At 41.0% G+C, this 14,683-nt stretch overlaps 1 protein-coding gene across 1 annotated transcript in view; it reads right to left on the bottom strand.

Moving 5' to 3' along the window:
- Window positions 1-9,944, bottom strand: part of LOC108799478 (ventricular zone-expressed PH domain-containing protein homolog 1-like) — a 116,481-nt gene extending 106,537 nt beyond the window's left edge. The window contains exons 1-2 of the mRNA XM_018571341.1: window positions 9,735-9,944; window positions 3,789-4,004 (exon numbers count right to left, since the gene is read on the bottom strand). Coding sequence (XP_018426843.1) covers window positions 3,789-4,004; window positions 9,735-9,872 — 354 coding nt within the window. The 5' untranslated portion in view covers window positions 9,873-9,944. The remainder of the gene's footprint in view (window positions 1-3,788; window positions 4,005-9,734) is intronic.
- Between the last annotated feature and the right edge of the window lie 4,739 nt (window positions 9,945-14,683).

The following is a 14,683-nucleotide window of genomic DNA, read 5'->3' as shown; positions in this document are numbered from 1 at the left end:
CAGTCAATTCATTATATTGTGGTTACACAGCCTTCATATAAGGATTTTGGCTTAATTATTGGCTTGTAATTATTATTTCATCTGTTTCTTTATGATGGAAATAGAACCCTTGTGCACGATGATCAAACATACTTAAAGGTTTTTCTATGTATACTTGTCATTGTCAATCCTACAAACTGTGAACACTATAAGCTGTCTTTTCTTATTACAAGGGCCCAAGCATCCTTGTTTGTTTTTCTGCAGTTAAATACATGTGTTGTACTGCATGAAAAGGCACATCAAAAAGAAATCCCAGAAGAAAAGCTTGGAACGGCCATAACTTTTATTATTTTTAGGTTATAATGTCTTCCCTGTGTATCGCAGAACAAAGATGTTTGTACTATGTAAGTCACACCCCAAAAAGAGCAAGAATAAGCTATAGGAAAAAAGGAGATTGTACTCTATTTTATAAAAATGATACAAAAATCTTTAATAGTACCACTCAAGATAACTCAAATTGCCCTCCCCACAAGATATTCATATGAAAAATGATTTGAATATGTATGCCTTGTGGGGAGGGCAATTTAACTTTTCGCTCCACGATATCTATATTTGGCGGATTGATTAGAATATGACGACCACATTTTATTGCTATAAGCACTAGGGATGCACCGATACCAAGTACAGATACTTTTCCAGCTCCAATACTAAAGTAGAGAAAAATTCAAAAGTTAGAAGGCAGCTGTCATTTGTAAGGAGCACACGGAGCTCCTGGGATTTGTATCTCTGTTTTAATGTATGATTTTGTTTTTATAAATAAAGAGATGCACCGATAACATTTTTGCAAGTACTGATACATTTTTGTTTATCGTCATGAGACAGTTTTTCTAAAACAATGTCGACTAATGATTTCAGGGCAGTGGTGAAGCGCCAGACCTAGGTCCCAGCTGCAACTCTAGTAGTTCTCAGTAAAATGCTAAGTATCGGCACTGGTATCTGAACTGGTATCGGTGGATCCCTAGTAAGCACTATAAAGGGCTAGTTCACACCAGCCTTAGTGCGTTCTGGCCCGAATTGTGCAGTGCACTATTTTTTCTGACTGCACTGGAATGCAGACACTGATGTACCACGCCTTCCTGTGTGGTCGTCCGCGTTGTGGCCAGATGGCGCGGCTGCGATGTCATTGAGTTCAATGCACCGCCACGCCCTCTCCCGCCCCAAAACAAAGCAAGTCGGCCAGAATGCTATCCAGTGCGTTCCAGTCACAATTGGGCCGGAACGCACTGAGGCTGGTGTGAACTAGCCCTAAGTCAGTCAACCAATTCAATGCTTAAAGGAGAACTATGGGGTCAGGGCTTTTCCCCATAGTTCTCCTAAGGGTAACAGGAGGACACAAACTAGCGTCCTCCCGTCACCCAAAGCTCAGTATAATGCGAGCTACAGCTCGCGGTATACTGAGACACCGCAGCTGGGATGGATCCCGACATTACTGTCCGGACCCACCCAGCTGCGTGAGTGACAGTTGGCTCTGGCTATCTAGAGGCAGAGCCAGCTGTACCCGCCCCCTCCCCCGTCTGTTCCGCCAGTCAGCGCTGGAGGATCGTACAGGGGGGTGGGAATCCCTGCAGGGAGCCGTGAGTGACAGTCACGGCTCTCTGCAGGGACAGGATCGAGAAGTGAGCGAGCGACGGTATGTGTTCGCTCATTTCCCGATCTATTGAGCCGACCTGTGACAGTTTCATTGTCACAGGTCGGCTAGAACTATGAGGCTGAGTGATTTATACTGTATAGATCAATAATAAACAAACGTCACAGTTGCCTGCCATAGTCATCATGGTACTCATTGGCACTGATCACTCTGTACATTATGAGCAAATAAATGTAAAATGTTGTCATTTGAATTACAAATTTGCCTAGACATGTTAATCGTTTTTCAAAAAGATACCTGTCAATGGGCTCAATTCACAAATCTAACACACCCAGATAAGGGCACTTATTTAAAAACAAAAGTGACAGTTACGTTCAGCTGAGTACAATGGGATTTAAAAATGTCAGTCAGTTGACTAAAATTAGGGATCCTTATCCTTGTGTTAAAGCTTGGTGAATTGAGCATAATATCGTCTATACAGTTATCACATTTTCATATCCTTTGAATGAAACTGACCTTGAATAACATTTGGAATTTGGACTGAAAGAAAAACTGCAGAAATGTTTAGACTACAGATATTACTTAGAAACACTGGTGTCCCTTTTTTGAGGTATTTTACTTTGTATATGTTTATTTCTTTACTGAGAAACTGTGGTCCACCACCTCCTTTGAAATGGGGAGAATTTTAAAAACTGGAGCAGACAAAAGCTGAAGCAGTTGGCCATGTCAACCAATCAGATCGTATCTTTCATTTTCAATGCTTAAAAGGAGAACTATGGGGTCAGTGTTTTTCCCCATAGTTCTCCTTAGGGTAACGGGAGGACACAAACTAGCGTCCTCCCGTTGCCCTAAGCTCAGTATCGCGGTATACTGAGACGCCACAGCCGGAGCGGATGCCGACTTAGATGACGGGATCCGCCCAGCTGCGTGAGTGACAGCTGGCTTTGCCTATCTAGAGGCAGAGCCAGCTGTACCCGCCTCCTCCCCCGTCCGTTCCGCCAGTCAGCGCTGGCAGATCGGAGCGGGGAGAGGGGAATCCAGCCCCTCCCCCTGTCACAGCAGAGAGCCGTGACAGGATCGAGAGGCGAGCGAACCCGGTATGTGTTCGCTCACCTCCCGATCTACTGAGCCGACCTGTGACAGTCTCATTGTCACAGGTCGGCTAGAACTATGAGGTGAGTGAAAAGCACTCATCTCATAGTTCTCCTTATGTGAACAAACTGAAGAGAAAAACTGATTAGTTGCTATGCTCTACCACTGTGTTCCAGTTTTTACCCCCCCCCCAGTGTGATTTAAACACAGTAAAATATTTCCCCCAGAGGATGCTTTTACCAATTGCATAGGTGTAATTGAGGTTGATGGGTGATAGAACATATAAACCCCATCAAAATACATAGATTTAAGGGATCTAAAGGCCGTGACACACTGCACGCGAAGCAGCACGGAGCGGTGGCGCGCTGCCTTTGCGAGCAGTGTGTCATGTCACTTTCTTCTCGGCACCTCAGCTTGCGAGAGCTTGCCGAGATGAACAATTTCAACTTCAGCCAATCGGCTCGCACGTATAAACAGGCGCGACGGGATGCGAAGTCTGGCCGGTTGTTACAGACGAGCCGATTGGCTGAAGGTACAGTCAATCATATGACTGCACTCAGCTCACACACTGCACGCGAAGCTCCGTGCCGGGGAGCTTTGCTTCGCTCTGCACGGCTTCGCGTGCAGTGTGTCACGGCCTTAAGTGTAGAAGCCCAATATGTTAAAGCCCTTTTTGTCTTGTGCCCAGAGTTGGGCTATAGCATATTGGGTGTTGTACACTTAGGCCCCTACATCTATGTATTTTGATGGGACTTGTATGTTCTATTACCTATCAACCTCAATTACACCTATGCAATTGCAGTGAGGGGGTGGGGGTCCCACTGCAAGGGTTTTTTTGTCTTCTGCTTTAAGTATTACTAATAACAAATGAACATTATGAGCAAGATGTAGTGCCTGCTATTATAGAAAAGACCATTCACTTCTAAAAAAATAAGAAACTGCAACAAAAGTGTTGTGAACTTGCTTGGCTTGGAAAGGAAAGGGAGCCCTCATGTGGTAAAATTCAATATAACAACATGTGGCATATAAATTATTTACTGTATATGTAATTATAAAACCATATGCTTACTTGTAGAATGCAGCTCATGATATCGGATGCAATCTTGGCATGTGGAGTATCTTCATCTTTTGCTGGTGGCTTCAGGTTGTGCTCCAGACATGATTCCCAAAGTGACACAAGAGCTTGGCCGTGTTTCTCAATGGTCTCCGTTTCCCTAATTGCTGTTGTAATACGAGTGATGCAGATTTCTACAACTGCTTGATCATTGTCATTAGTTTGGTAATCCTGTTTTAAAAACAACATTTTGTTTGTCATTTAAATGCATTTATAACTTGTATAGGACAGTTTCTTTATAGACACAAGCTAAATATACTATAAAGTATATGATTAAACAGGATTGAAACTTTTTGTTTTCACTAGACCTTCTCTTAACTGCTTTTGCGAATGTACATATAACAGATCTTAGTGACTAGCTGCTTACAGCAGATGTGATTTTTAAATATCTCCAAATACTCACAAATTTTGCAAGCTTTTTTATCAGCCTGTCCTAAATCTAACCTAGCGTCCATTCACACCATTGCATTGTAATAATGAGAATGTTAATGCGTGTGCACAGCAAAGCATGTTGTTTGCGATGGTGCGCTGCAGTGCCATTCATTGTGAATGGCAACCCAATGCACAACACAGTAAAAATGTCCAAACCTGTGTAAGATTAGGTAGGAATGTATTTAAATATTTGACAAATAAACACCACAGACAGGGTTGTGTGGGACAGGAAGTGCCAGCAATGACAGAGGAGTCAGCGCTGGATCGGACACCCGCCGCACCGCTGGAGGGACAGATGAAAACATCAGGAAAGAAGATCGGATAAGGAGACATCAGTTAAGGTTAGTGCTGACATTAACATTGGGTGGATAGATAAAACATTTTTACTTTAATGTCACTTTAACCACTTCCAGGCCGCAGTACGTCTATAGACGGTGGCCCACAGAAGTGGTTAAAACAAGAACACGGCTGCTCTTGGTACCTCTTTTAACAGCAGGCGATTGCTGTATGACTTACAACCAATCGCCTGCTGAGGACTACAAATCTCAGCAGTACTTTATACAGAAATGCTATTGTTATATAAAGTATTGCTGGGATGTGTAGTCCTCTATAGCCTGTGCCATTCTGTATTGCTGTAAATATTAGGGCTGCGCCATATATTGGCCACCAAAACGTATTGGCCGAAAATTGCACTTTTGGCATAATGCCGAAAGTGCCATTTTTCTGCTGATACAACGGTGCATCCGTGCTTTCTTTTTTCCCCGTGGGACGCTGCTCCGTCTCCCAGCGGGGAGGAGAGAAAGTGACAGCCGGCCAAGCGCTGCGGAAGGAGAGCGCTGTGTTTGTGGGTTTTTTTGGGGGGGGAGGGGGGCCCCCCAAAAAAATCTTGCACTAGGGCCCTTTGTTCCTTAGCTCCGCCACTGGTTGGCACTGAAGTATTTGAGCACTTATAGCTGCGTAATAAATGCTTGCTGGTAGTGTGAAAATGTGTACATTCTGAGAAGGAAAAGAGACACACCTTTTGGCACAAAATATTGAGATGAAGGACACACCCTTGCCACATCTCCTGATTATGTGGGCCATGGCAAATTAAAGCAAAACATAAGAACATTGGCCCAGCTTGGCTCAATGTAAGTATCCATATCCGATACCCCTTGGGATGCTGGGGATTATGAAAATCCCTGTAGTAGTCGGTACTACATACAGTGATAGCTGCAATTCCCTGAGTACTGCTTAAGCGGCTTCCCCTCTGCACACTGAACACGATCAGCACCACTGCTATTCAGAGAATGCCTTGTATTTTTCCTATGAATACAAGGCATTCTCTGATTTGACGAGGTGGAGATTGTGACATCATTTACTCCCCATTGTAACAGAGAACGCCTTGTTACATTGAAAAAAAATGCAAGGTGTTCTCTAAATGGCAGCACCACCTGATGAGCTACTCCCTGTACTCCATATGCAGAGAAGAAGCCACTGAAGCCTCAGCCGGTAGATCAAGGATGATTGTCGATACTTGTTGTTTATATTAATCTTTAAAAACAACCAATGTGGTCATGGCTGGATTTACTCTCTCTGCTTCCCGAAGGCCAGGTGTCCCATGCGTTGGGCGATAGGAATTCCTGCCGCCCCTCTGCTCCCTGCCGCCGGGTCTCGGTTGGCCCTGTGGGAAATCTGGCCCTGAATGTGGTAGCCTACAGCGTTGGTAAGCATCTCTAGAGAGATGGAGAGCTACCTGTTTTTACAGCCTTCTGTGTCCCTATTTAAAACAATTTTCCTTACGTACTGCCAGGACATACATAAAAACACGTTTTAGCAATGCTCTGAAGGGTTAAAAATGTTTACAATATTTGTTGCTGCCCATGTGAAGGCAAATCTCCACAATCAAGTCACAGACCAAAAGCCTAACAGAAATTGTAATTCTCCTACTGTATGTAAAGATATTTTGGCTTAAGTATAATGACAACATTCATTTATACAGATAAAAAACACTATAGACAAAAGAGGGATATTTTAGGAGAACTGAGTAACAGAGGAATTTGTTTCCAAATGAGGAACAGTTGTGAGCTATGTAAATGAATGGCCTACTGCATATACTACTCAAATCATGCTGCAATGTTGCCCTCTAGTGGTTTCATTGTATAACTACTTCATGGCCAATTTAATAAGTATACAGATACTGTATATAATATTTTGTTTAACTAGAAGCAAATCAAGACTCCTGGCACTGCAAAATTATTATGAAGTCTACTTACCTCATGTCCAATTATTTTGTCAATTTCTCCTCAACTGGGATTCTTATCCTGCCCTATACAGACATGTGTTTAGTGTTTTTGCAACTATGCTGTGATCAGCCTGAGCTCTGATTATATTTTTCTGGGATCTGCTGTTTCTCCTAATCTCAGTGTGTTGATTGCTTTTGCCTGAGATGGAATGTCATTCAGCATCACCATAAGAGCAGGAGTGCTACAAGTAGATCTATAGACCAGGGCTGGGGCTAGTAGGTTTGCAGTTCTAATGCCCTTCTTCCTCGCCCCACCCCTTATTATTGTGCGTGTGTATTTCCACTTTTGCAGTCAATTTTCAGAAACCCTCACTATATGTTTGTTATGTGTTCCTATTCACACAGCATACCCAAAAATATATATATATTTTTTAATATTTCTTACCTCCTTGACACAGATTCCAGGCTAATCTGAGCAGTTTGAAAATGAAAGAAGAGGGTTAAACTGAGGGATAGACTGAGCTTCCTCTCATTAACATACAATGCCTCTAAGTCCCCATTCATACCATAGTGTGTCAGGAACACGCATCAAAAGCGCACAAAAGTGTGCACTTTCACATGAGTTCATGAAACTGCGCAGAAAAGTTGGAATGTGTTTGCAGTGCCATTAATAGTTAATGGCACCCAAAAGTTGCATGAGAATGCGTACGAACGTGAGGGAAAAAAACGCGGAACACGTGTTGCAGAATTAGCTACATGCACTGCTTTCCCACGTTTGGTGCATCCAGAAACACATCGAGATCACTAAGGATGCGCACTAAATGCGGGAAACAAACACTTGGGAGCGCACATTACGTTCCAGCTACGCTGTAGTGTGAATGGAGCTTAGTCTTAAACCCTTTGTTTGGACAGAGAGTGTTCAAATCTAATTTACAACTGATACTAAAATTCACCAGTGCAGTACAGACAGGATTAATTAAAGGAGAATTATGGGGAAAGTAAAATACACTCTTCCCCATAATTAGAGCCGATAGAGCGCTGGAGGAACCCCCTCGGTTCCTCCAGCGCTGACTGGAGGGATGGACGGGGCAGGAGGCGGACACAGCTGGCTTTTCCACTAGAGAGGCATAGCCAGCTGTCAATCAGGTGGCAGGGTCGATCCTTACAATATTGTTGGGATCCATCCCGGCTGTCAGCCCGCTATATGCGGAGTTTTGGGTCACAGGAGGACATTGGTATATGTCCTCCTGTGGTCCTTAAAAGAATTATGGCAAGAAAATGGTTATATTTTAAAGTAAACATAACTTCTCACAGCCCCCTCCTTAACATAACATAGAGGGGGAACTAGGTAGAATTTTTAAGCAAATAAAAAGCACTTAAAAATGTGAGCAGCAATTTTTAAAATATATTTTAGATAATTCTGTGTGAATGGAAATATATAACAAATATAAAATAGGTGTTATTCCAATTTGGCTGCAAAAGTGGAAATGCACTTTAAGTTCTACTTCTTTTTAAAGTAACATTTATATATTGCAAACTATGGAGAACATTTACATCTTGACCAAATGTCAAGGTTTGGGTGTGGGAAGCGAGTGTTGCCTCCAAGCACAAATAAGTGCACACCTTCAAAGTAAACATAAATTGCTAACTATCTACAAAACATCCACAGTTTATTTGACATGAAAGTGTTCTCCACCTTCACAAAACATACACTAGATTATTCTTGTATCTGTTAAGGGAAAGTTAATAAGAATCAGGGAAACCTACCTATAACATATACAAGCTACTAAAAGAGCAACCTCAAGCAAAATAATCAGCCATTCAGTGAAATAAACAAGAGAAGTCAAGAAACGTTGCCACCATGCTAAAGTCAGCAAGCCTACTCATTCTGCCGTAAACCAACTTATAGATAATATTCTATTACCGCTAAAGGCTTGTAAGCAAGTGTTTGGACAGTATTACAGCTATTAAGAGCCAGTCAGACCCATTCAACCTCTCTTTCCCCAGACAGAATGACAGCAGGCAGTACTGTATGCAGAAGAGGAGTTTGGAAGGTTTGATATGGGGACAGTAACTGCAGGAGAGGAGTGCTGGAGGGAATGTCAGCAGGCAATATATGCAAGAGAGGACTGCAGATGGTACAATTATGGAGCAGTGTAGGTAAGAAAGAAATGCAAAGGGTATAAAAGCTGACAGTATGTGTAGGAAAATGACTCCATGTATGACATGGACCTGAATGTGCAGGAGAGAAATGCAGAGGGCATGAAGGTGGGCAGTATCTGCAGGAGAAAAGTGCAGAGGGCATGATCATGGGTATTTTTTGAAGAGAAGAGTTTAGAGGGTATGACAGAGGGCAGGTTGTCCAGGACAGCAAAGCCAATGGATATAAGAGGGGGGCAGTATGTGCAAGTGAAAAGGGTATGATGACTGACAGTAAGTGTGTATGTGAGAGGAGTCTGGAGGGTATGATGGCAGGCAGTATATGCAGACGAGTAGTGCAGTGGATAATATGGCAGTTAGTATTATCTGGAGAGCAGTGTGGAAGATAGGAAGGCATGTAGCATATGCAGGAGATAAGTATGGATGGTATGACGCTGGGTAGTAATTGCTGGAGAGGACTGATATGCAGAGGGTATGATGGTGTAAGACATGGGGGTAAGTGTGGTACTTTGTAACAGTGAGGGAAAGTGCATGGGGCAAAACCAGAAACACATACAGAGTTACATGTGCCTGTATTTGTATTTTGAATTAGTGGCTGCTTTTAGTATATAAAAAGATATGGCAGGTTATTTTGTGTCTTGATAATCGCATGAATGTTGACATGCACTTCCGTGAATGCTATTAAACCTGTGCTATGCCAATTCATTTATGATTGTATGCATAGTAAATTTATCTCTACAGCCTACACGCTGAAACCCAAAAATATATTTTGGACTGTGAGTGTATAGACACCCTGGTGTTCTGAGTATCTCCATATTTATAGACATTCATTGCTGCACATAATGGAACCTTATGGCTAGTCCAGACTGGCATAAAGGAACAGCTTGAGCCCAGTTGCTCTCATTGTAGCTGCTGACCCATGTTTCTATGTTACAGCAAACATACTGTCTTAGTAAATGTTTTAAACATAGTAAGAGTGTTGGTTTCATCTTTCCACACCCTACATTGACAAAAATTAAGGAATGTAGAAGAACATGATGGGTGTCAAAACATGTAGGGGTGTTTATTATATATTTTTTACTTACCGAGGAGGATGAAATAATCCTGATCTGTTCCAGAGCTTCAGACAGGCTACCTTCAATTTCAAAATCATCTAAAGAGAACAAGTCACCTGCTCTGGAAAGATCTTTCTGCTCTAATACCAGCTGGAACAAATGGTGCATGGCTGTTACTCATTCCACAAGGTAAAAGTTATGTCCATCCGTGTATCAACAGTTCATTACATTAAATTTCATGTTCAGTTCTTTCTAGAAAAGAAAAAGATAATTACAATTAGCAAACATCTTTTTTTCTACTTAAAAATATCATACTCTACATGAGTTTTGGAACAGAGGAGGCACTGCAGATAAACTACAAGTATAAGCATACAGGCAAGGAACTCTCATGTATGGAGGACTGGGCTGGCAGGCATTTGCCCTCCTGGGCTAGTTCTCATAAGATATATCGGGCTGGTGGTTCTAAGTGTAGATACTTACGATTCAGACATTGATTTACATTGATCTACAACATTGTCTATGATTAAAAATATTAATGTGCTGCATTATATGTAGTAAGAGAAAACACATTCTGGTACAAGCAAAATCATACAAACCCCATCATTTTATATGATAAACACATTGTATACTGCACGCATGCATAGATTGCAAAAAACACTTTGCTACAAACACAAAATAAAATGACAGCTTCTAAACTGCCTCCAGAAACAGTTATAGTGGTGCTTTGTGCACCCTTTAGACTCTTCAATATTTCAGCATAAATATGACCTAAAACATTATCTCCTTTTCATGCCTATAACTAGCTAATGAGAACCCATCCTTTAAACAAAGGAGTCAAAAAAAATGCTTGCTCATTTACTGTATTTATTGAGGAAAGTGATCAAGGTTACTGTGCATACTGTATCTGTGAGTGGTAAAAGAATGTGATCCTTTGTTTTCAGTAACTGATGTGCCCCCCTTGGACAGCAATAACTGCAACTAAACATTTCAAGTAACTCTCGATCAGTCCTGCATGGTGGCTTGGATGGATTTTAGCCGATTCCTCCATACAGCTTTAACTCAGGGATGTTGATCAGCTTCCTCATATGAATTGTCCGCTTCAGGCCCTTTCACAACATTTCTATAAAATTAAGGTCGGGAGTTTAACTGGGCCATTCCAAAACATAATTGTTCTTCTGCTTTAAGGGGGGAAATTATCAAAACTGGAGCAGACAGAATCTGGAGCAGCTGTGCATGGCAACCAATCAGCTTTTCTCTTCAGTTTGTTCAGTTAAGATTGACATTGAAAGATAGAAGTTCCCATGCACAGCTGCTCCTGATTTTGCTTGCTCCAGTTTTGATAAATTCCCTTCAGGGTCTTTAGCAAACTTTAGATGAGCAGAGATCCTATTTTTAGATAGTATTGGCTTTCTCCTTCCAACCCTACCATATACAAAACTGTTTTTCAGTGTTCTCCTGATGGCAGACTCATGATAAACACTATTCACCAATGCAAGAAACGCCTTTATCTTCTAAAATGTTAATCTACGTTTGCAGCAACCTCCCAAAGTATTACATACTTGCTCTTGGTGAGACCTCTGTTAGTTGACCACAACTGGGGAGGGTAACAATAGTGTTAAATTGCCTCCATTTGTATAAAATCTGTTTAAATATGGATCGGTGGACTCCCATCCTCCTATCTTGGAAATAGTTTTGCAATTGATTCCTAGGCCTTGGGTAAGTAGGGGAATGAGACTCTGTGAGTGTGCCACAATGAACAAAATGTAAATAATGGAATTTATGTAAATGTATTATTAAAAATGAATTGTATATAGTTATAACTAGTTTCTTGCTACAAATTTTCCTAAAGAAGCATATGTGCGAAACGCGTTGGAAACGGATGGATCACTGTATCAATATTTATGGAAAGAATACACAAAGTTAAGCTGGATAACATATATGAATAACTGTTTATCATGTATATTTTGTCAAATGTGTTAATCAAGCAAGAATTGAGGAATTAATTATGTTATTATGATTTTAATGTAATTTTTAGGTAGTAGTTTTTATGATTATCAACAATACATTTGTATGAATTTGCAATGCAAGTCTGACGCCTCTTAAAACCCCATCACTACTATCTGTGTTTTCTTGGAATAATATGACTTTTTCCATCTGACCATAGAAAAATCTGCAGAAAATCAATAGGTGTATGGTCAGCTTAAGGTAAGAGTAAGGGATTTTCAAGCTTCACTTGGTGCATGCTTGCTTAAGATATGTGATTCACTAGCTAGTAAAGTCAGAATTAGGATGAAAACCTTGGAGCTTATAAATATAAAAGCAAATTTGCAAGGGCCATATTTTTAATCTGAGAGCTTCAATATAGAAGTTACAGCACAAAGTTAATTAATTAGTTTGTTAAACTTAGGTCCCCTTCAGACTTTTGAGTTGCAGTAATATATGGTAAAACTCACACATGGTAATGCACAACACTTGTGCAGTGTGTTACAATGTCATTCATTCAGAAGTGCACAGAACAGTAGGTGCCAATGGATCCATGCTGAAGTACACCAGAATGTACATAAAATGAATTGTGGTGTGCTGCAATAAGAAAATGCTGCGGCTCCAGTTTTTCATCCGTTATGTTTTGACTACCCATTCAAAGTAAATAGGCTGCCTTAACGCAACACATATCAGCGCACAAAATATGGCATGCTAATAGTCAATGCTGTAAATACTATAGAAAGCACTTGATTCTACACCACGGTTATTCAATACACAAGCCCGCAATCCAACAAGAAAGAATGCAGTATATTCAGTTTTACAAATTACTTTGCAGAAAGATTAATGTTTAATTTAAGAATGTGTTTTGTGCATACTCTGGATTTAGAAAAAACATTAACAGCTGTTAACTGAGTTAATCTGTAATCTGTTTAAATTACTGAAATACTTCAAAATGGCCCTGTGTGACATTAAAATATACAGAGGTGATAAGTCTTATACTCAGTAAAGCAAGTAGACTCTGAGAGCAATTTGCAAGTTTACAAGACAGTATAATCCAAATATAAAAGCAAATTTGTTAGCAGAGATATTTAAACAGTTCTGTAATTTAGAGCATGAAGGGTAAATCAATGTGAAATATATATTTTGCAGACAAATCACAGTGTGCAGATATACTAGGTGCAGTGCAGTGGCAAGATTTGCTAGAAAGCACATCAGAGACAGTGGTGGCACGCGCAAGAGTGTGCATCTGGTGCAAGAGTACATATCAGGTGCAGTGCCAGCAAACGCAAGTGTGTGCATCAGGTGCAGTGGAAGGGTCTGCATCGGGTGCAGTAGAGGTGATGGCAGGAGTGTCAACTGGGTGCAGTGCCAGCGACTGCAGTAGTGCAAACCAGGAGCAATAGCAGAAAGTGCCAGAGTGCCCATTGGTGCAGGGGCTTAGAGTGCAGAAGTGTTCATCTTTGGGACATCCCAAAATGGTGCCGATATCTGATGTTCAGTGAAGAAGTGTGTGGTGCAGCAGCATTCAGTAGAGAAGTGTGCGAGTGCAGCGTCATTTAGTGAAGAGGTAGTAGTGGAGCATTAAGGGGTGGTGTAGGTATAGTAAAGGGGTAGAATGTCAGTGTTAGAGTGGCTAGAGGGTTAACAGGGGTGCAGTAGGGGGGAATAACGAAGAGGTATGGAGTGGCAAAAAAGGCAATGAGGTGAAATAAAGGGGTAGTAGAGGAGTAGTAGGAGGCATTAGAAAGGCAGCAGAGAACAGTAGCAGTGCAGTAGGTCAGCAGTAGGTGTGTGGAAAAGTATTAAAGGAATAGTGAGGAAGCTCTAAAAAGGTAGTTAGGAAGTCAGATGTGAAGTAGGTGAAGAGTATTCTGGCTTCAGTACAGTTCCCCAGTTCCAGTACAAACTTCCACTTGCAATTGGAGAGCAGGCCGCCACTGACACGCCATGCTCCTGTGGTCTCCTTTAAAATGGTGTTGCTGCTGGGCAAAATGAAGACGATGCCAGCTGCATGAACGCCTTAGTGTTATCCAATTGACGCTATTGCAAATGTTGTTGTGTCCCCACATTAGTAGAAGCCACATAGAGGAACCTCAGTACTGGATGTCGGCAGTAGCAGCGTAAATGTCCACTCGCTGCCATGCAAGCGTGGCTCCCGGTCTCTATATTGCTGTATCTTTTCCTATTGTGTGTGCACAGCCTTGACAATTATGTCAGCAAATATGGTGATGAGAATCCATGCTTTGACATTAATAAAGTAAAAGTGGTCTTTGCTACTGCATGCTTATCACCGCCACATTGTATGATTGCTTTTCTTACTAGAATATGTGGTCTCATCAGGGATGCTATTGCTGGTTGCTTTTCCCACTGTCACAGTATTGCTGATGATCACCTTAGGCTGTATTGTCTGAAACAAGCCTGCCCATGTCACCTGTAGTACGGAAACTGACAGTCATAACGTAGAGGGGTAACATTCAAACTTCATTTATTTCAAAGCAACATTTTCCATTTACATGCAATACAAATAATAATAATTAATATCCTCTGTTATTATTTTGAGCAACACATGTCTATTTCAGACTGAAACTAAGGGGAAACTAAAACACCATTTTAATTGTCGTATTCGTCTTTTACAATAACTATAGGATTTAATTTCATATTTATTTGGTGGGAGAGATGATAGCGTGTGTATTTAAAAGAAATGAAGACCCTTGATAGGAGTACCTAGCTTTATTATCCTGGCCAAACATATTCCACATCTCAAAACAAATGAGAAGAAAAATAAATGACATATACCTTGGACCAAATATGTGTTGGATAAGTATCCATAAGTTAGCAGTTTGTCATTTATTATGTACGTGGAATATGTTTATAATCAATAAGTGGTATGTTTTTTATTACATATTACTAGTTTTGCTAAATAGTAAATAATCTTTCAAATCTGTGTTATTGTTATATAAAAGTCCCACAAAAATAAACAACCTAAAATAAGGAAG

Source organism: Nanorana parkeri, unplaced genomic scaffold, assembly GCF_000935625.1.
Source record: "Nanorana parkeri isolate BGI_ZX_2015 unplaced genomic scaffold, ASM93562v1 scaffold1736, whole genome shotgun sequence".
Lineage (NCBI taxonomy): Eukaryota > Metazoa > Chordata > Amphibia > Anura > Dicroglossidae > Nanorana > Nanorana parkeri.
This window is presented reverse-complemented; position numbering and strand designations above follow the sequence as displayed.